Source organism: Eucyclogobius newberryi, unplaced genomic scaffold (genome assembly GCF_026437365.1).
Source record: "Eucyclogobius newberryi isolate DKJ021-1_F unplaced genomic scaffold, fEucNew1.0.hap1 SCAF_11, whole genome shotgun sequence".
In the NCBI taxonomy this organism is placed as follows: domain Eukaryota; kingdom Metazoa; phylum Chordata; class Actinopteri; order Gobiiformes; family Gobiidae; genus Eucyclogobius; species Eucyclogobius newberryi.
The window spans coordinates 3858183-3879790 of NW_027315735.1; the positions used below are offsets into that span (position 1 = coordinate 3858183).

Below are 21608 nucleotides of genomic sequence, written 5' to 3' on the forward strand. Positions count from 1 at the left end.
AAAGCCAGAATATGTCCACACATTTGCTATGAATGAATGAAGAGTGGAGATAGTGAAGTATAAGTATATGTCATACTCCGCAACATTCTACGCAAAGCAATCTCCGTGAAGACAGGCCGATGGCGACGCCCCTCTGATAAGTTAACAAGTGCACCTGTAATTTAGTAAATCGTGCATCATCTTTTTTGTAAACTCATTTGCTCGAGCTGAATCCAATAGTTGTTTCAAACATTTGTATTTATTTATTTCTCCCCCTCTGATGTCCTCTGGAGTCTCTGGACCTGATTATATCCGCACGAGTGCAAACATTTGTTCCTAATCCACTTTATATAAGACACTTCCACTGGAGCTGGCCACGCACACGCCTCACAGTCTCACAGTCACGTACTCTGTAATATGAGAGCTCCAATTCTACTCTCTCACTGTCTTCCAGCTTTTAATTGGACTTGTTTTAATATTTTCCACCGTGGTAGAAGTCCCCCTGCTCCTTCTTCTCAACCCATCAAAGGACCAGCGCCTGAGAGGTCCCTGTAAAGTTCAGGAAACAACTGTAAAAGATAATATTAAGTCGGTCTAGTGCAGGGAAGGGAGAGGGAAGAGAGAGGGAAGGGAGAGGGAAGAGAGAGGGAAGGGAGAAGGAAGAAAGAGGGAAGAGAGAGGGAAGGGAGAGGGAAAAGAGAGGGAAGGGAGACGGAAGGGAGAGGGAAGAGAGAAGGAAGGGAGAGGGAAGAGAGAGGGAAGGGAGAGGGAAGAGAGAGGGAAAAGAGAGGGAAAAGAGAGGGAAGAGAGAGAGAAGAGAGAGGGAAAAGAGAGGGAAAAGAGAGGGAAAAGAGAGGGAAGAGAGAGGGAAGGGAGAAGGAAGGGAGAGGGAAAAGAGAGGGAAGGGAGAGGGATGAGAGAGGGAAGGGAGACGGACGGGAGAGGGAAGGGAGAAGGAAGGGAGAGGGAAGGAAGAGGGAAGAGAGAGGGAAGAGAGAGGGAAGGGAGAAGGAAGGGAGAGGGAAGGAAGAGGGAAGAGAGAGGGAAGGGAGAAGGAAGGGAGAGGGAAGAGAGAGGGAAGGGAGAAGGAAGGAAGAGGGAAGGGAGAGGGAAGGGAGAAGGAAGGAAGAAGGAAGAGAGCGGGAAAGGAGAGGGAAGAGAGAGGGGAGGGAGAGGGAAGAGAGAGGGGAGGGAGAGGGAAGAGAGAGGGGAGGGAGAGGGAAGGGAGAGGGAAGAGAGAGGGAAAGGAGAGGGAAGAGAGAGGAAAGGGAGAAGGAAAAGAGAGGGAAGAGAGAGGGGAGGGAGAGGGAAGAGAGAGGGAAGGGAGAAGGAAAAGAGAGGGAAGAGAGAGGGAAGTGAATGTGAGTCAAAATTCAGGTTTCTAACACTTCATGCGAGATGGGGATGGAATCTTTCAAATGAAGCAGGAACAGAGTTATTAACCCTTTTTGTGTTTGTTCATTTTCATCAGGAGAGTTATGGTTTTGCTCCAGACTGTGACAAACTGTGAAAAAACAGACAACAAATCTAACGTTACACGGGACATTAATGCAGCAAAAATATAGCGGAACGCAACATTCTGACAATGACATTTCAGTTTTGTATAAACAAGCAACACAAATCCTACGTTAAATAAGACACTTTAGAAACCGGAGCTGGAAGTTAATACTCGCCAAAAATAATGAACTCATAAACTGTTACATTTCGTCTTCAAACAACAAAATTCACGTTCTTATTTAGCAGCCTGGTTAAAATGAATTGTATTGAACGTTTATATCAGGAGCAGGCTGAGTGTGCTGTTATAACTCCTGAGTCTATAGAATATGCATAAAGGGTTCATTTGTTTGTTTTATGCTATAGTTCAGTTCAGACGTGTAAAACTATGAGGGAATAACACATGAAACACATGAATATTCATACATTCCAATGCTTTCCTGTTCTAAAATGTGATGAGCTTATGTAACTTTATGAGAGATTCACTGTTTCTAAAGACATTCAAAATTTGAACCGTATCATTATTTGGGATTAGAGCTGGGTTTCGATTCAAATTTCAAGAATCGATTCCGATTTTTACGTTTCAAAATCGTTTTTTTCCGATTTCTCTGATTCCATCCGATTCGCTCCGATTTCGATCTGATTTCCGATTTGATCCGGGGGTTAATGTTATTAAAAATGAAAAATGTATTTGAACCGTTTCCTTCACTTCATGACTGTGTAGAGAAGCAACATGTTAAAACTAGTATTATATCAATATTAAACAGCAAATCTTACAAGTATTGGTAGTTACTGATGGAAGACTGATGAAAAGGTTAAGGGTCAATCTACCTTCAAGAAAGATAAGCCAGGAGTCCTGAATTATCTTTCTTGAAGGTAGATTGAAGTTCACTGAGGGAAATGTAGAAAAGAATTTTAATTAAAAAAAAAAAAATCGATCTTTGGACTTACGAATCGATAATCGGTCAAATCGGAAAATCGATTATTTCAACCCAGCTCTATTTGGGATTGGGGAGACAAACTTGTCATATTCATCTCTTAAAGTCCTTTCAGTTGACAACAATAATCACAGTTTTCTGAGGCTTTCTATTGAAGAAGAAATGATTTCACTTTTGTTTATTTGCACTAACTCAGAAGAACTTTGTGCCAGTTTTTGTTTCATGTGGCTAGGCCCAGTAATTACAGAAATATGAACCATAAACCAGCTCAACAAATCTGCAATTCTACCTTAGTTCAATTAGAATGTTGTGATGTCTTGTGAACTATTCTTGCTCTTGACAAAGGAATATATTAACAACTAATAATTGCATTGAAACTATGGCATATTTAACACAAATACTATCTGTGTTTGGCCCAGAAAATCTCTCAGAATATGTTTGTTCCTGTCTTTGTATTAAGAACAACTTGTAGAAGAAAACATAAGTTGAAGTGCTGTCTTGTCGTTACTTGATTAATAAGAATAACAACAAACATTTTCACTGTTCAGGATCTGGATCAGTTTGTAATAAATCCCGTCCGCTCTGTAACAATCACAGTTACACTTTCATACCGGCAAAATGGACGGTGCTGTTCCAGGTGAGTTTAACTTTCCAGAATGAAGGGTTCATTTAGTATTCCAGACAAATGTAAACGCACTTGGTAATCCGTAACATGTGTCATCTTAAAACTAAGTCAAAACATGCTCGTACGTAATGACAAAACCAACAAGAAATGACCAAATGTATAAGTCAGTCAGTTCACTCTGCTCTTTACGGCACCTCCTCTGCAGCTCGTATCATTTTACTGCTGCTCAGATGTTTCCTGTGTCGTCTGTGTCTTTAACCATGGCTTTTATCTGCTTATTTCATTTCATTCATTAGTGTTCTCAATCAGTCTTCTGGCTCATTTGGCTGCTTCCGATCTTTCTCCACTCCCCTTCCTCCCCTTCCTCCCCTTTCTCCCCTTTCTCCACCTTCCTCCCCTTCCTCCCCTTTCTCTCCTTCCTCTCCTTCCTCCTTTCCTCCCTTCCTCCCCTTTCTCCACCTTCCTCCACCTTCCTCCCCTTCCTCCCCTTTCTCTCCTTCCTCTCCTTCCTCCCTTCCTCCCTTCCTCCCCTTTCTCCACCTTCCTCCACCTTCCTCCCCTTCCTCCCCTTTCTCTCCTTCCTCTCCTTCCTCTCCTTCCTCCCTTCCCTTCCTCCCCTTCCTCCCCTTTCTCTCCTTCCTCTCCTTCCTCCCTTCCTCCCTTCCTCCCCTTTCTCCACCTTCCTCCACCTTCCTCCCCTTCCTCCCCTTTCTCCCCTTTCTCTCCTTCCTCTCCTTCCTCCCTTCCCTTCCTCCCCTTCCTCCCCTTCCTCCCCTTCCTCTCCTCCCTCCCCTTCCTCCCCTTCCTCCCCTCCTCTTCCATCCTCCCCTCCCTCCCCTTCCCCCCCTCCTCTTCATTCCTCCTCTTCCTCCCCTTTCCTCCCCTTCCTCCCCTCCTCTTCCATCCTCCCCTCCCTCCCCTTCCTCCCCTTTCTCCCCTCCTCTTCCTTCCTCCTCTTCCTCCCCTTCCTCCCCTCCTCTTCCTTCCTCCTCTTCCTCCCCTTCCTCTCCTCCCTCCCCTTCCTCTTCCTCCCTTCCTCCCTTCCTCCCTCCCCTCCCTCCCCTTTCCTCCCCTTCCTCCCCTCCTCTTCCTTCCTCCTCTTCCTCTCCTCCCTCCCCTTCCTCCCTCCCCTTCCTCCCCTTCCTCCCCTTCCTCCCTCCCCTTCCTCCCCTTTCTCTCCTTCCTCCCCTTCCTCCCCTCCTTTTCCTCCCCTTCCTCCCCTCCTCTTCCTTCCTCCTCTTCCTCCCCTTCCTCCCCTCCTCTTCCTTCCTCCTCTTCCTCCTCTTCCTCCCCTCCTCTTCCTCCCCTTCCTCTCCTCCCCTCCTCTTCCTCCCCTTCCTCTTCCTCCCCTTCCTCCCCTCCTCTTCCTCCCCTCCCTCCCCTTCCTCCCCTCCTCTTCCATCCGTCCGCTCCCCTCTCTCCAGTGCTGTCCATAAATTGTTGGGTATTTACAGTACGTGGCCAGACGCCAGGTTTCCATTAGGTGCTGGGTTCCCTGGAGACGGCGCCGGTGGCCTGGGATGTGTTGCCTGGGATGTGTTGCCTCTGCAGGAGGGAGAGAAGGGAGGACAAGAGAAGAGCTGAAAAGATGAAATGATAGAGAGAGTAATGGCAGAAGTAGAAGTAGAAAATGCAGACAGGAAATGAATGGAGGTGGTTTTAGTGTTTGTGTAACTGTATCTATAACAAAGCAACACAACAGTACTTTTTAGTACAATAACATTCATTTGTATTGTTACCAGTTATGAAAATATGAGTACAATGACTGCCAAAGAAATAGTTATAAATACAAAGTTTGTGAAATGTATATTATATATTTATTATATATATAGTATGTGGTAAGAAATGACCCCAAGACCTACAATTTAATGTAAAATCTGTTTCTGGAACTATATAAACCCACTATAGTTATTAACCAATTTTGCAGAATTTTATGTTTTTAATCAGTTTTTTGAACTGTTCTTTTTCTTTTTTTAACCACATAACTGCTTAGCCAAGGTTCTGCCTTTAAACTCTTAACTTGGATATTTCGAAAAGTCCGAAATGGGAAATTTAAGTTTATTGTTAAGCTCCATGATAACAACTCTAAATTTGTGACATTTTTACTCTAAAATGTCCTGTAATGTGTATTTTTAAGGGTTAAGGCTTTCTGGGTCATTCCTTTAGTTCCTCACATATAAAACACTACACGTACATGTTTTCCGATGAGGTTCCAACATTGTAACCTTGTTAAAAGTCACATTTGCATACTGTTATACACACACTGATATAGTCTAGTTTTGTGTGTCATTGACAAATTGGATTATTGAGCTGTGTGCACTTCCCTCTAACCGTGTTAGCACAGAATACGCGTGTCTGTCTGATTCACTCTGTAACCTGATTTCTGCCTCTGTGTGCATGTAAACACAGTCAATGAGAGAGCCGGGCCAGATAAAAAGCAGATAGTGGGATAACAGAGAGGGAGAGGGAGCAGCGGATGCAACGATGGGAGCCGAGATGTGCAAAAAGGAGGACAAAAAAGGCAAGAAATCAACGTGTAATGAAGAGATGGACAGGCGGGCTGATGTAGAGCTTTGTGACGCGCCCGGAGGAGAAGTCCCTCGTCTTATCTGCTTAATATCCTCCCGTTGATCGCCGCAGCACTCCCTTCCTCCCGCCCGGGCTCCGTCCATTTGTCAGGCGGACACATCTTGGCCCACTCCCCAAACCAGCAGCGCTCCATGATTCAAACCCAGCTATTTATTCTGCGCGTCTCTCACAGTCTGGGTTTCTGTCGTCAGTTTCGGGAGGAGAAATTACATTTTTGTACAGTACGGCATCAAAAGACAGGAGTTGAAAAGGTCGTCTTTGTTGGTTACAAGAGAAAACATGTATGACATCAGCGCGCAATCGAATGCTTTTCTTATTGGCTCTGTTTGAGTTTTTGATTGAGTTTGAAGAGCAAAATCAGACTGTATCAAACTACATCATATTATAATCATACAATATATTGCTGTGTTTGGATCATGAATTTGGCCCGTCTTGAAATGTGAAATAAAATATGCTTCCTGTGTTCACCACTACAATGTGATTATGTTATTATGTTATCTCCAACTTTGGATGATTGGCGTACAAAAGGTCATGCTTTGTAAAGAGACGTCTTTAACTTTGTAAGATTGAGCCAACGTTACCAAATCTAGCTATGTTTATCTACAGTCTTACCATTAAGGGATTAGGAGCATTTACCCCTAAATTAGTGAGCTTTTATGGCAAATATTTACTTGTGATAGCGGGTGGATCAATTACAAATAATAATAAAATCTGCTGTTGGACTCATGAGCAACAACTGTCACTTTAATAATTCATATACTAAGGATCTGTCTCCTCGAGTGCGAGGAACCATCAGCCGTTTCTGAAGACCTCAGTGAGAGAGACGGAGTGTGATCAGGACCTGACCCTGCAAAGCTCTGAAAGCAGCACGAACATGTTAAACTGTATCCTGTAAGAGACCAGCAGTGAAGGGCTTTGAGAATGAGTGAGTGAGCAGTACTCATATCCCTGGTATCACCCATCACAAATCTTACCAGTGCACAGGGGAATTAAGTTTTAAAATGTATTAAGATACATTGTATAACGTCATGAATGACATATTGGAGTGAGTAGAATGATAGATAATAGGTCATCTACATTTACAGTATGTCTCCAATTATTCTTTGAAGGCTTCATGAGAACGCCGCTGACATCAGCGCGTAAATCAGAGCTGCCTTTGGTTGGTTGCGTCTATTGTTGGCAGTGCGTCATGTGTTGTACTGATGATTTGGGGCCTGGTCCATGGCCTGGTCGTGCTTTGTTAACGATACAAAAGGCAAACCTGAAAGTTCCTGCAGCAAATGTTATGAAAAGTGTTTTCCTGTTGTTGCCAAATTCATGAAGCTCGTCCAGTTCTGGGAATGTTGTATCAGATCGGACTTAAAATACATAATGTATGAAGGATTCTTTGTGTCCAGGTGCGTTGGTCAGATATCGGAGGCATGGAGGAGGTGAAGCTCAAACTGAAGCAGGCTGTGGAGTGGCCCCTGAGGCACCCTGAGGCCTTCACTCGAATGGGGATCCAGCCGCCTAAAGGAGTGCTGCTGTACGGGCCCCCGGGCTGCTCCAAGACCATGGTCGCCAAGGCTCTGGCCAACGAGAGCGGACTCAACTTCTTAGCCATCAAAGTAGGTCTGAAGCTGTGGATGGTGTTTAATGCAGTCGCTACGGTAACAGTCAAATCACAATAGAAACCAATGAGTAAATAAACACATTTCAGGCATTATGGATGTAAAAAATTATGCTAATCTCACCGCACCACAATATTAATTTATCTGTATATTTATTGCAATATTGAATAATTTTAGAAAGTATACCTTTTTATTTTTTTTAAATGCCTCAACCAGCAACTAAGCAAACTGTAGCTTGTATTGTTATTATTCTAATACTAGGTTTTTTGTAATTTTACTGCAATGATACTGAAAATTCAAGCCATTAACCAAAACAGAAATATGAGCATTACTTTCAGCTGTTCTTGTTCATAAATCTTTTGGACTATTACGTGGTTTCTTCAGGTCGATTCGCTATCCCCAGAAAATATAATGAAACTATATAAATGATATATTTGGGTCTTAGTAACTGAACAAAGCGTACATACATCACTTGTATCCAACAGTGTTTAAACATGGACATACTTGGCTAATGACTTGGAGACAGTCTGACCGCACCGCTTCCTCTTTAGTGGGCTCCCTGTGTGACCTTTGACCCTGTGTTTGTCCCTTCTCATTCATCACCCCATCCTCCAGCCTGTCCGGGACCGCCTCGACAGAGATTGATCGATCAGCTTGTTGAATTGTTGATCGGGGGCTATTTTCAAAGCCGTTGCCGCGTGAGACAGAGGCGCACGACAGAAGCTCTCAACCGGCGTCATTAAGCTAACGGCTAATGTCAGTGACAGTTGAAGCAGCTTTGTTTTCACGACTCGTGCTGGAAAAGGGTGAAGCGCAGTTCCACTAACTAGGGCTGTAAAAGGCATGAGTTAACTTTAGGTATTTAACCTTGTGAGTGAGGCTCTAAAGTCGGGAACAAGCAGGAAAGAGCTGGGCTGGAAAACGAGACGAGGCTTATTTATGGCAGACGCATTTTCTGTAGTAAAAAAAAAAAAAGAATAAAATGTTTACTGCTGAGAATGAAAATAATTCTTGAAAAAAATAAAAATCAAGAAAAAGAACCAAAATAATTAAACTATATATATTTGAAAGCCAAAGAAATGTCCCAATGTAAAATATAGCCATAGAGTAGGTTGTTGTATTTACAAATGGCGTCTATTATTTCACAGTATTAAACATGTTCAAAGGGCTCAGAGCGGTCACACTGAGTCATCCAGATTGACGCGTTGCTTTGACTGAGCCACCAGACCATTAATAAGGTTTAGAACATTCATTTTATGTCTGTACCACAATGCTATGTGATGTTGTTGAGGTTATAGTGGTAGAATGACTTACATTTGTAGTAAAAAGTACTGCCTATGACTGTTAGTGCCACTTTCCAGACAATATGTAGTCAGTAAAATCTACATGGTTATAATAAAACACATTATTACACCGACATATAAAGCTTAAAATGTGCATTGTCTATATAATTTCCAAATTTGGAGTTTGAAAATATTGCAATAAATGTTCAAAGTAAATATGCAGGACTGTAGGATAGATAAATTAAGCTACCAAACCAAAGTCAAGCCTTCTTTTTTTGCGAATATACATAAAAGCAGTACCTCACTGTCAAACTCCATAAAGTACTTTCCTTTAACCCTCCCTAGTTTGTGTAATGTTATATTTCGGATACTGTTATCTATGCAGTGCGAGTTCAAGTCCCCAGGAAGCGATCTGCCCTATGAAAAACATCCTGCCCCCCGCTGACAGCATCTGCAATAACACCATCCACCTCTCCAGCGCTTTCACAGAGATACCTTATCCAGATTTGGGATACTTCAAGGCTTAACTGTTTCCTCTGTGAGAAGAGAAGGCCTATTATCATCTTGTCAATTTGAGTTTCCTCCCCGCCACACACACATCCGCAGATACTGTCAGTGGATTTAAAGTCAGCTTGTCCAGTGCAGGAACCCGGGATTATTGAGTCAAGCGGCACACTTAGTACGGGAGACAAAAGGGCTGCAGTTAAGTGTCCCGTCCTCCAGCGGCACGAGGTGTTGAGAGGCTGGATTGGAGAAAGAGGAAGTTCTGACGACCGGCTGGATGTTTATCTGCTTTTGAGAGACACGTGGGGCAGAATATTGTGGGTTCCCATTACATTAAGTTAAAGATTTGTGCATTTTATGTTTGATTTGTTTATGCATTACCCTTTATACAGCAAGTTATGTCATTATTTACACACTGAAATGCCATTTGTATAGTCGTCGCTCCATATACCTCAAGTAATAGTTTAAAATTAAAAAAGTACGAGACAATGTAACCCAACCCAACAATTTATTTTCATTCAAATGTTGTCATGAGTCGTCTTTGAGAAAAGTTCACGTTTGCTGGAGGCGTAATGCATTCGTGCATGTCAAGCCCCGACTTAAGCGTTTCCACTGTAAATCTAGTTCCGAGTTGACGACAATTAGCCCCAGTTTAAAATGTCAGCGAATTCTAAAAGGATGGAAAGTCTTTTCAGAAGAGACAGGAAACATGTTGAGGAATCTAAGAAATGTCCTGTTCTCTTTAAAGTCTTTAAGTATGAATTGTACAGTAACAATCAGAGGATTAGCTTCATCTGCACTCAGGGGCCTGCAGCAGGGTTCAGCCACACACCTGAAAGTTAGACTTGTCATGCAACTGTAACTGTAACTGTAACTGTAATGGAGGTCAAATGTTAGGGTTAAAGTTAAAGGTAGGCCCTGTACCCGACCTAATTCTTGTACATTATCAGGGAACGCTTTATAATAACTACACTTATTCCTGCCTTAGTAAAGCATGAACAAAGACTTAATTCATAGTGAACAAATAGTTTATTAATAATGATTAAGGCTTAGTGATCCTTAACTAATACTCGAACACCTCATTCCTATCCTTAACCTAACCTTAGTTTAGTAGTTTATAATCCTGAATCATGTGTAATAAACTATTTCTTCATTATGAATTAAGCCTTTGTTCATGATTTGTTAAGGAAAATCAAGGTGTAGTTATTATACATATTATAAGTGATACAAATTGTTTAGTTATTTTCTCTTTTGAATATCATAAAAAACACAAATTTCATGTTAATTATCATTCTGACATCAAATGATTCATTCCCAGCTCTGAAATTCTGTATGAATAGAAAAAATGGGAATATTAACAATGAGCCAAAGGGTTTGTGAGAGCTCGGGACTACCGTAGTTAAATAGATTTAAATACACACTTGTTTTATTGTTTTTTTCTCCTTTTGCCTTTGCCCGACATTTTTATTGTTTGCAGTGGTCCAAAGTTATTTCTTAGTGTTTACCTAATGCATTCCGACCATCAAAATGACTCACCTTCATAAGCTTATAAGCTATGAGTCTAAACACTTTTCACAACTTTCAAAGGCCAGAGCAGTGACCAGCACATTAACATGCTAACAGTGTACTTCTTGTTAAATGCAGACAGCACAGACCCATCTCATTTTGACACCAAGAACTGCTTTTAAAATATATCTGTACTGAGGCCACCGAAGCAAACTTCAATACAGACTTGAATATTCACAATATATTTTTCAAGATACTGAAAACAAACATACCAAAATATATATTCACAATACATAAAAAGAAACTCAATGCAAAGGTGAATATCCACATTAAAAATTAGATGAATCACAGAGTTGTGAATATCTGTTGCATACAGAAATGAAAGAAAATATCTCATTCTTTTCAACTTTTCTCAATATTGCTTACAATTCAAATGTTATGTTTTATATTTTTAGGGGCCTGAACTACTTAGCAAGTATGTCGGGGAGTCTGAAAGAGCAGTCAGAGAGGTGAGGACACTTTTGTTATAAACAGGAATGTTTTGTGAAAATCTATTTGTAGTTTGAATGAGGTTTGGTTGTGTTGGAGCTTTTGTACATGAACTATTTCCTGTGCATGTTTTTGTGTTGTTGCGGCGCACTGTTCTTAGCCTTTGTCTCACTTCTCCTTTCATTTCCCTGCTCCATTGTTGCCCCTGTCGTCTGCAGGTGTTTCGGAAGGCTCGGACCGTCGCTCCCTCCATAGTGTTTTTTGATGAGATCGATGCACTTGCCGGCGAGAGAGGAAGGTACACGCTGTTACTTTGGACACAATCACATTAAGAAAAAAGAGCAAGTATATCACACAAGTATAACATTTTTGAAAGTTATGGAGCAACAATATTGTATGTAGGTATGAAAGAAAGGACAGCAAGCATAGTGCATATGACAGATGTGACTATGCATGTCATAACTGTAAAAAATTTGTTTCTTTTGGGTAAATTGTACCTGAACTTTGGTGTATTACAGACATGGCCAGAAGGATTCCGCTACTAACTTTAATTTTCAACAATTTTATTCTACAAAAGCTTTACAAACTTGACACTTAAAACTATGATAATCAATTACCACTGTTACTATCCCACTAAATAAAGTCATAATTAAAAAAAAAACTTTAACATACAGTAAAACAGACCAATAAACATGAATCCGTCATTTGTACGTATGTCTTATGGGGCAGTTGTTTTTCAATAAAAGTACAATTACTCAAAGAGAGACTTTATTATCAATAGCTCTATTATACTTACCTGACACTAAAAAAAACATTCAAGTTCATAATTAATCATTTTTGGAGCATCTCGATAACAATAGTCAGACTATATTACGTCAATTGAGCAGAAATGTGTTAAAGACAGATGACAGGTTAAACTACACATTTTAATAAAACCAAGTCTTCATGACAGTATTTAGGATTAACTAAAAATGTCTCTCTGTTCAACAATTTTAGCAAAGTTTATAATTGTACTTCCTGGAGCAGCAGTGACATTCCACGGTTACCTAGAAACCACATTGTAAACATGGGCCAAAATCCATAAATTACACAATAATTATGATTTGACAACTAATAATACCTGATAGATGATTCAATTATTGTATAAAGTGTCAGAAAAAGGCATATTTTATGTGTAAATTGTCCCTACATTTTGGATGGAATGTCTCTTATTGTGACAGATAGAAGGATTCAGTTTCTCTCTACTTCCTGTTATTTTCAACGAGCTTTAAACATATTTGTTGTGGTTTGATTATCAGACAAAATGGAAATATCTATGAAATTCTCAAATGCAGAAATATCAATTTATACTCTTAATTGAAATTTACAACATAACTTATTTTTCCTTTTTACTATAAACAATGTACTCAATATTAACATTCTTCATATCTTCAAAACAATTATCAAAAATTCTCTACATTTCAACATATTACCTACATATATTGTCCATGGATTTGAACGGCTGCAAAGAATTTAAAATATTGAAAGATTTGAACACATTTTGATAATGCTATTACACATTTGACCAGAAACACAATATGAGACATTTTCCAGTTAACTTGTTTTGCTTTGATAAATGACTGTCTCATGCTCGACACATATCACAAAAGCATGTTTCATTGTACTCCATTTTCCAGTCAAAAATGTGGCCCCTGAACCCGTCACAAAGATGCCCTTATGACTCACTGGCACATGTCTCCAAGTGTCTGCGTGACATTGAAGCCACTCATGGTCCCCCCTCGGTCGCTTGTGGCCAGCCGCTGCCGCCCAGACACAGAGCAGTGGCTTGTCCCGGGGGCGGCTCAGCGGGATGGCACTGGGAACATCTGTGGACCAAAGGAAGCGGGACGGGGCGGAGGCGGGGGTGTGCGGGCCCTGCCGAGAACGTGCACCGGACACACACACAGAGGCCTCATTGTGCCGCGCCGAGCAGATGGCAGAGGCCAGAAATGCAGCGCGCTTCCTCCGTGTATATAAAGGGCGCAGGAAGGAGCACAGACAGGACAGGGTGGTGGGCCATGTGCTCACAGGCCTCAGAGTGGGTTGACACCATTCATTTGGGCCATCATACTGTGAATGGGTAGAGTTAGTCCTATTGTAGTGGCATTTCAGTGACTCCACAGTGTTTGAAGGCCTACGTCTACCATAAACCCTACACAAGATACATTTCACTGTTAAATAATCCCAGATCGAGCTGTAGACAAAGGTGTATTTTGTCATCCTTTCCCATTAGAATGTTTTATGTTAATCTAATGTGCATATTTGACATAGATGAACGTATGAGCTAGAAAAAAATTACGTTGTACATTTATTGAAACTCAACTTTTCCTTTGCTGCTGTGTCATAAACATCTACATTTACAGTCTGCCACTCGAACCCTTTGGGCAAGAACCAAGCATGGGCTTATATTTGTATACAAGCAGTTGTGTAGAAAGCAAAGTTAAGTGGAAAAAAAGTATGATTACGTCGGCCCACACAGATTCAAACATGCGGTTTTGCCCTGACAAAAGCCAGATAATCTGCTCTTTACATTTATTTGTATTCCACAAGTCAATCGAGGAATTTTCTTGTTGAAAGCATTTACAAAGGGTGAGTGGAGCAGACAGCCACAAATATTTAGCCTATTTCATGTCGTGATCGTGATCATAAGACTGTAGATTGCTTCACTGGGAAGATTCATTGATTTGATTTTTCGACCCATAACTTGGAAACAATGCTTAAGACGGCACTGCTCCTGACAGGTTGCTCCTGACAGGTTGCTCCTGACAGGTTGCCCCTGACAGGTTGCCCCTGACAGGTTGCCCCTGACAGGTTGCTCCTGACAGGCTGCTCCTGACAGGTTGCCCCGAGGTGTTGACAAAGGGGCAAATGCAAAGGACAACAAAGTTTACCTTAACCTTAACTCTAGATTCTCAGACCAGTACCTTTAGATTGAACATGACTTCAGAATGGGAGTGGAAACAGAAGCAGTGTCCAGAGAAGGGCATAATTTCATCTATATCAGGGAGCTCTGCAATACAGCCACTGTCTGTGTGCACTGCCCCAGACCGCAGTCCAGTGTAGAGCTGGGTTTCGATTCAAATTTCAAGAATCGATTTTTTCCGATTTCTCAGATCCCATCCGATTCGCTCCGATTTCGATCTGATTTCTGATTCGATCCGATTTCGATTCAATCCGGGGGTTAATGTTATTAAAAATGAAAAATGTATTTGCACCGTTTCCTTCACTTCATGACTGTGTAGAGAAGCAACATATTAAAACTAGTATTATATCAATGTTAAACAGTAAATCTTACAAGTATTGGTAGTTACTGATGGAAGACTGATGAAAAGGTTAATGGTCAATCTACCTTCAAGAAAGATAAGCCAGGAGTCCTGAATTATCTTTCTTGAAGGTAGATTGAAGTTCACTGAGGGAAATGTAGAAAATAATTTTAATTAAAAAAAAAAAAAAAAACAATCTTTGGACGTACAAATCGATAATCGGTCATTAATATGTGAATCGATTAAAAATCGGAAAATCGATTATTTCAACCCAGCTCTAGTCCAGTGCACTTAATTATATAGAAAAAAAGAGGTGTATTGTCAAGAAACAAAAATAAGCTATAAAGCAAGTTTATTTGTAGAGCAGAATTTGTACATAAGGTAATGCAAAGTGCTTCACACAACAGGAACAAAATGCATTCAAATCACAAAAACATGCCAGAAATCACAAGGTTAAAGACACAAAAGACAATCCTTTCCGTCACATGCACAGCTAAACAAAACTGTAGAGGCCTGTCTCACATCTTCAGGAAGATGTTTAGTCCTGACTCTGGCACCAGCAGGAGGCCGGTCCATGTTTAGTCCTGACTCTGGCACCAGCAGGAGGCCAGGCCATGTTTAGTCCTGACTCTGGCACCAGCAGGAGGCCAGGCCATGTTTAGTCCTGACTCTGGCACCAGCAGGAGGCCGGTCCATGTTTAGTCCTGACTCTGGCACCAGCAAGAGGCCGGTCCATGTTTAGTCGTGACTATGGCACCAGCAGGAGGTCGGTCCATGTTTAGTCCTGACTCTGGCACCAGCAGGAGGCCGGTCCATGTTTAGTCCTGACTCTGGCACCAGCAGGAGGCCGGTCCATGTTTAGTCCTGACTCTGGCACCAGCAAGAGGCCGGTCCATGTTTAGTCCTGACTCTGGCACCAGCAGGAGGCCGGTCCATGTTTAGTCCTGACTCTGGCACCAGCAGGAGGCCGGTCCATGTTTAGTCCTGACTCTGGCACCAGCAGGAGGCCGGTCCATGTTTAGTCCTGAATCTGGCACCAGCAGGAGGCCGGTCCCTGAGGTCCTCAGAGTCTGAGATGGTTGATATGGCACTAACATGTGTACTACCATGGAGAGACTTGTACACAAACAGAGCTGCTTTAAAGTCTCTTCTCTGAGCCACAGGGGGCAGTGCAGAGACCTGAGAACAGGACTAATGTGATGGTACTTCCTGGTTCTAGTCAGGACCCGAGCAGCAGCGTTCTGGATGTACTGCAGCTGTTTTACAGCTCGTTTGGAGAGACCAGTGAACAGGCCGTTACAGTATAATCTACTGGAGACAAACGCATGGATAAGTCTCTCCAAATCTGGTTTTGACACTATAATCGCCATCTAAAAAACATTGTCGAAACCAAATATAATATTTTTGGTTTCGACAATGTTTTTTAGATGGTAAAAAACTGCTGATGTTATTGATTTGATGTGGCTGTTAAAGTTCAAGTCTGAGTCCATTATTACCCCCAGGTTTTGAGTGAGACTCTGGAGGTGACCGCTAACACTTTCTCTTTGTTTCTGTGGCCAAAGACGATGAGTTCAGTCAGTTCAGCTGGAGAAAGTTGTTTTGCATCCACACACTGATCTGTTGCACCAGCAGGAGGCCCTCTGGCACCAGCAGGAGGCCCTCTGGCACCAGCAGGAGGCCCTCTGGCACTAGCAGGAGGCTGGTCCGCACATCCACACAATGATCTGTTGGATGCAGTGACAGAGTGAATCCACTGGTCCATATTCACCTGCGACAGTGAAACATAGATCTGACTCGTCTGCATCATTGTGATAGGACACATTTTCACTGCGTATCAACTGACCTAACAGCAGCATGTAGAGGTTGAACAGAAGGGGTCCCAGGACTGACCCTTGGGGCACCCCACAGGTCAGGGTCATGTGGTCTGAGACACAGCTGCCAATCTCAACAAAGTACTTCCTGTCTTCCAGATAGGACCTTAACCAGTTTAGGGCAGTGCCAGTGATGCCCACCCAGTCCTCAAGTCTCTGTAAGAGGGTCCCATGATTGACAGTGTCAAAAGCAGCATCAGATCTAACAGAATTAAGACTGAGGCTTTGCCCGTGTCAGTGTTCAGGAGGATGTCATCTGTCACTTTGACAAGAGCAGTCTCAGAGCTTTGATGAGGTCTAAAACGTGACTGGAAAACACATATACTATGTGCTTAGGTGGTGTAGAACATCTTCATAGAATCCAAACTATTCCTACAGTCTTTGCCCTGCTGTTAATGACCAGACTCACTCATTACACTCCACACCAGGACAGCGGCTGACATCCCGCCGGCTGCTACTGGTGTGGGGCCACTGCAGAGCTCTGGGGCAGCAGCAGTATTTGTCTGCTCTGACCGTCTGTGAGGATGTGAACTCTGTAAGCTGCGACAGGTGGACGCACATGAGCGAGGCGGCGATGAGGGAGAGAGAGAGAGAGAGAGAAGAAGAGGGAGAGAGACAAGGAGAGGGAGAGACGAGGAGAGGGGGAAGCAGTGATACTCTTCTTTATTTAAAACAGCATCTTCTCTGCTGTCTTCTTGGGGTGAATATTAAACCTAAAATATACGTTGACCATGAGGACACTTAAGGCTGGGCTCTATCTGTGCACATCCCTGACTCTTACATTTACTGAGGTATTTATAATTTGAATGATTCAATACAAACACTAAACTAAGTTACATTATCTTGCATGCATTTATTTTGAATTGAGCTGTCTGCTTTTGCACAGGAAATGACCAGAAGCTGATGGTGAAGCTTTTAGCTATTTGAAAAATGCACTTAACCATACTGATGTGGAGGTTATTTATTGGCCTTCACTTCCTGCTGTGTTTAATCAATGAAATGGCTCAACTACAGGAATTCAAAAAGTGTTGACACAAGCAGACAGCCTGAGCAGCATATATTTTCTCTTTTTGAAGCACCTGTAAATCTGTCAGCCGACCTGCCACACTTCAAACTGCTGGAATGAAGAAAGGACAGGACGAGCCAAAGAACATTCAAAGGCTGAACATATGAGCTTTTATGAAAGACACTTGTTTAGAATAGGCTGCTCCGGCGACTCTCTTGGTGCCAAACGTTGCCTCTCTTGGCCTGTTGGTATCGCGCTGACAGAGATCCTTTGTGTTGCTCCCTGGCCTTGTCTGTGCTAATAACGTCTGGCACTTCCGCTGGCTAACCCTGTCAACAGAGGCAGTGTCTGTGTGCCTTTGAGCCAGAGGGGCGGCTGTCTGCACTGCACCGTGGAAAATAACCAGGGTGTCATGCAAAGTTACAGCCACAATGTTTAGTTTCTGTACAAATTCAGATCACAGATATTACAAAAATGCATGTGAATATTTTGCCATTACTGCTCGTTTTTATTATTTGAAACATTATTTCCCCCATGTATGATAACTGACAGCTTTTCTACTATATGTATGCATGGTGTAAATGGTCACATTTATTTTTTTCCATCAAAAATGATTTGGTAAAAAAATGTGTTGGTATCGAATTTGCATCAAAATTCAACCTATTTCTCTCTAACTACAACACACACGTAGACTATGCACTCAATTTCTTTAACTCGTTAATTTAAAGTAAAATATGATTCAACTGTTCAAAAATTCAACATTTTAGTGAACCAATCAATCAATGATCAAAAACTTTGGTTCTGAGAAACATCGAGACTGACTTTAGTGTAATATTTCCATATTATGTCTGTCTAAAAATACACTTTTAATTAACTTTGCAAACTCTCTTTAACTTAAATGATTTGTAAACTAAAACTACACCTGACCATTTCTGGCTTTTTAAATAATGAAAATGTCAAGCTAACAAACTAGCATGGTCGATGCTATATGACTCAAATGACAATAACATCTGCACTGAATAGATATTAACATAACCTGCAAATTCTTAACCTGCAAAACAAAAGACAGTGCACCTTTTAAAATATGTTTTAAGATGCATTAACTGCTTTATCGCGTTATGACAACGACATGCTTAAATTTCTCAAAATAAGAGGTTGTGGTTGTATACATTTGATGCAAGTGGGTTAGGGCAGACCCTGTTTTTGTCAGACAGTCTTATGGCATCTATGACTTCAGGCCATCACTGGGCTGAATCGTTTGTTTGGCTAAAGGGATCTGTTCCATATTGGAAAAATGAATTGCTGAACTAATAGAAACATCACATTTCAGAACATGTTTGTTGGGGCATAAAAAATGTGTTTTTGGTTGGATTGTGACGTATCTCAGAGCCCTAGCGCATTATATAAATATCAGTTGGAATATGTTTCTATCACATGTTATTTACACATTCTATAATACCCCAAATGCCTTTTCTTTCCTGCACCTCACCCTCCACCTCTGCTCCGCTCCCTCAGCTCCTCCGGGTCAGGTGGTGTAGGCGACCGGGTTCTGGCTCAGCTGTTGACAGAGATGGACGGGATCGAGCAGCTCCGGGACGTCACGGTTCTGGCCGCCACCAACCGGCCCGACATGATGGATAAGGTAAACACACGTCCCGGGAGCCTTTGGTGTGTGATGGATCAGCGAGTCCTCCTCTAGCCCTCAGCCTTTGTGGGACGTGATGGATGAGGAGAGAGAGGTCTTTACCTGGTCTAGTGCCGTTTGGTTTTAGACATCCGTTCTGTGGTGGAAATATTTTTGTTGACGTGTTAGCATGCTTAAAGAAGACATTTTGTGCTTTTTATGGAGGTATTTAGTATTAAATGATGACATAAGTAGTTCCAGACAGCTTAGTAACTTGTATTGTCACGATATTTAAATGTCAAACTCGATTTCGATACCAGGAATAATACTTTTTAATACCACTGTGATCATTTAAAAATGCTCTTTTTGTGTCCATTTTTTGGACAATATACTGACATTTTCAACACAAAGTTATTGTAATTGCCCTAAGAAACCCCGCCGTCCTATTGTAGTTCCGATAAAGCTCAAGATCATATACTTGATCATCCTGTGAAAGTGATTTTTGTTTAATACTTGCTCAAATGACTATATTGATATTTTCAATACTTTTGATAAACCTATTAGTAAACTGCCGAACTGAAACTCATTTTACCATAACAAGCAGCAGATTTTCCTACTTTTTAGGAATCACAGAATACGCACAGTGCAGTGGGCGGGGATAGGGGGTCGGTGAAAACAGAAATTTCCACTTGCATGAATCAATCATGAATCAATTGAAGTACAACTCTGAGTAAGCTTATTTTATTGAAACACAATTATAACATTGTTACATAAAATAGACACAAACCATTCAAGTTCTTCAGTTTGGTGGTTTGATTGGACCATGATGAGAAAAATGTAATTGTGAGCTGATCCCGGCAACAAAATCTAATGTGGGTGACATATTTGTAAAAAAGAAATGTGTTAAATGCAACTCTATGCTCAATGTCAGACACATTTCTCCTCCTGTTTGTCAGCCAAGCACAGACACAGCAGCCGGAGCTCATACAACTGCGGTTTCATCTTAAAAACATTTAGGTCCATCCATCCATCCATTTTCGACCGCTTATCCGGGGCTAATACCTAAACATTTAGGTATTATACCTTAATATTGCACGCTACATCAAAATTGCCGTGTTTGATGCTCTAAATGAAACGTTGTTTTCCATGACAACGTCATTAAAAACCTCCACCAAATCACAGTGGCGTTTGAACTCTCAGAAGTAGTATTACCTTTAGTTGCCTCTTTAAGGCAGATTATTAAGTATACAAATTAAAAATCAAATCAAAATTGTGATCTTTGCTCTAATAAACAAACTCATGGTATGGATTTTCCTGATATATGCACAGTTATGTACCCGGTGTGGCTCAGTGGAACAGAGGTTGGCAGTCTGATTCCCTTTCCTCTTCTGCTGCCTTTGTCGTTCGGCGAGACCCAACACTTTGCCTCTAGTTTTTGTAAACTCAGGCGTTAATTTGTGCCTGTTTGTTTGTGTTAATTTGACTACAGAAACTGTATCTACAGTTTTGGCAACTTTTGTGACATCGATGCATCAAATGTTGGCATCAATGTATGTTTTAAAATGTACAGACAGCATTCAAATGTTCAAGATTTGAGCTTTCCTTTGATGACTTGAAAAGATCTTCTTATCACGGCTCTTGTGTCCTCCCTCCATTCATCCCTTTTCTCCCCTTTTATCTGCTTCTCTTCCTCTTCTCATCCACTAAGGCTTTCTTTGGTCTTTTATCCAGTCATCTCCGTCCTAATGAAATTTCCTTGAGTGCTGATCAAAGCGTGAGTCTGGGTCTTGTCAAAAAGGACACAGGGAATAGAGAGTGTCCCGGTGCTGCTCTAAGCTCCTGCAGCCAGCCCCACGTCTGTCTGCCTCGTACACTTAGGCTCAATGATTTAATCAGCCGTGGATTTACAATACCTTGTTACTTATTGGAGCTTTTAGGGCTACAGTGGTTGAATCAGTGTTCATTAACATTAGTGTATTGTAAGTATTAGAGGCGCATTAGCCGACTGTTTTCTCATCAATTATTCTGCAAATTCAGTTTTCCCCAAGAAGTCTATTGTAAAAGCAGAACTTTGTGACAAAAATCACACCACATCACGTTATCTTCCTCTAATTCGATTATAAACTTCTAAGAACTTCTTTGCTTCAAGCCCACAAACCTCTAGTATCTGCTACATTTGCTGATATGTTCTTCATGTTAATGCAACGGCAAAAATGCCTTCAATCTCTAAATCTCTTTTATCACTTTGCATTATGATTTGTGACATGTTGAGGTCAAACTGAACTGCTCTTAGTGTTCGGGGTTGTATTCAGCCTCACGGTAGCGCTGCGATTAGCTTCATGGCAAGAAGGTCCTGGGATCTAGTCCTGGGAGGCACAGGGCCTTTCTGTGTGGAGTTGCATGTTCTCCCTGTGCATGTGCAGATTTCCCCTTCCACTAAAAACATGTACAATAGGCTCCTCCCCTCTGGGGCCAGGACCCCCCTGAAAAAGAGATGCTTCAACTCCTAGTGGGCCTTTCCACTTTGGACTTTGGTTAATTAAAGGTCAATTAAAAAAACAAAATTGATTTATAAGTCTATTAGTGCCTGTGCGTCTTCCTGTTCATGCTCCTTCTGCAGAGAGCTGAACGCCTCTGTGCCCTGTGATAAACGGGGACATTCATCATCTGTTAGCGAGCTTTTAGTTGTGCTGCTCCCACAGCCTAGAACACTTTAAACTGAGCGGAATCTGAGGTTTTGCTCTGTTTAATAAGGAAAGAGTTAGAATTCTGTGAACATTGTTTGTGC

The 21608-nt window shown here is 41.7% G+C and overlaps 1 protein-coding gene across 1 annotated transcript in view; it reads left to right on the forward strand.

Moving 5' to 3' along the window:
• afg2a (AFG2 AAA ATPase homolog A) overlaps positions 1 to 21608 on the forward strand; it is a 174629-nt gene that overhangs the window by 39348 nt on the left and 113673 nt on the right. Inside the window, exons 12-15 of the mRNA XM_072435001.1 lie at positions 7023 to 7232; positions 10984 to 11037; positions 11236 to 11315; positions 18712 to 18838. Coding sequence (XP_072291102.1) covers positions 7023 to 7232; positions 10984 to 11037; positions 11236 to 11315; positions 18712 to 18838 — 471 coding nt within the window. The remainder of the gene's footprint in view (positions 1 to 7022; positions 7233 to 10983; positions 11038 to 11235; positions 11316 to 18711; positions 18839 to 21608) is intronic.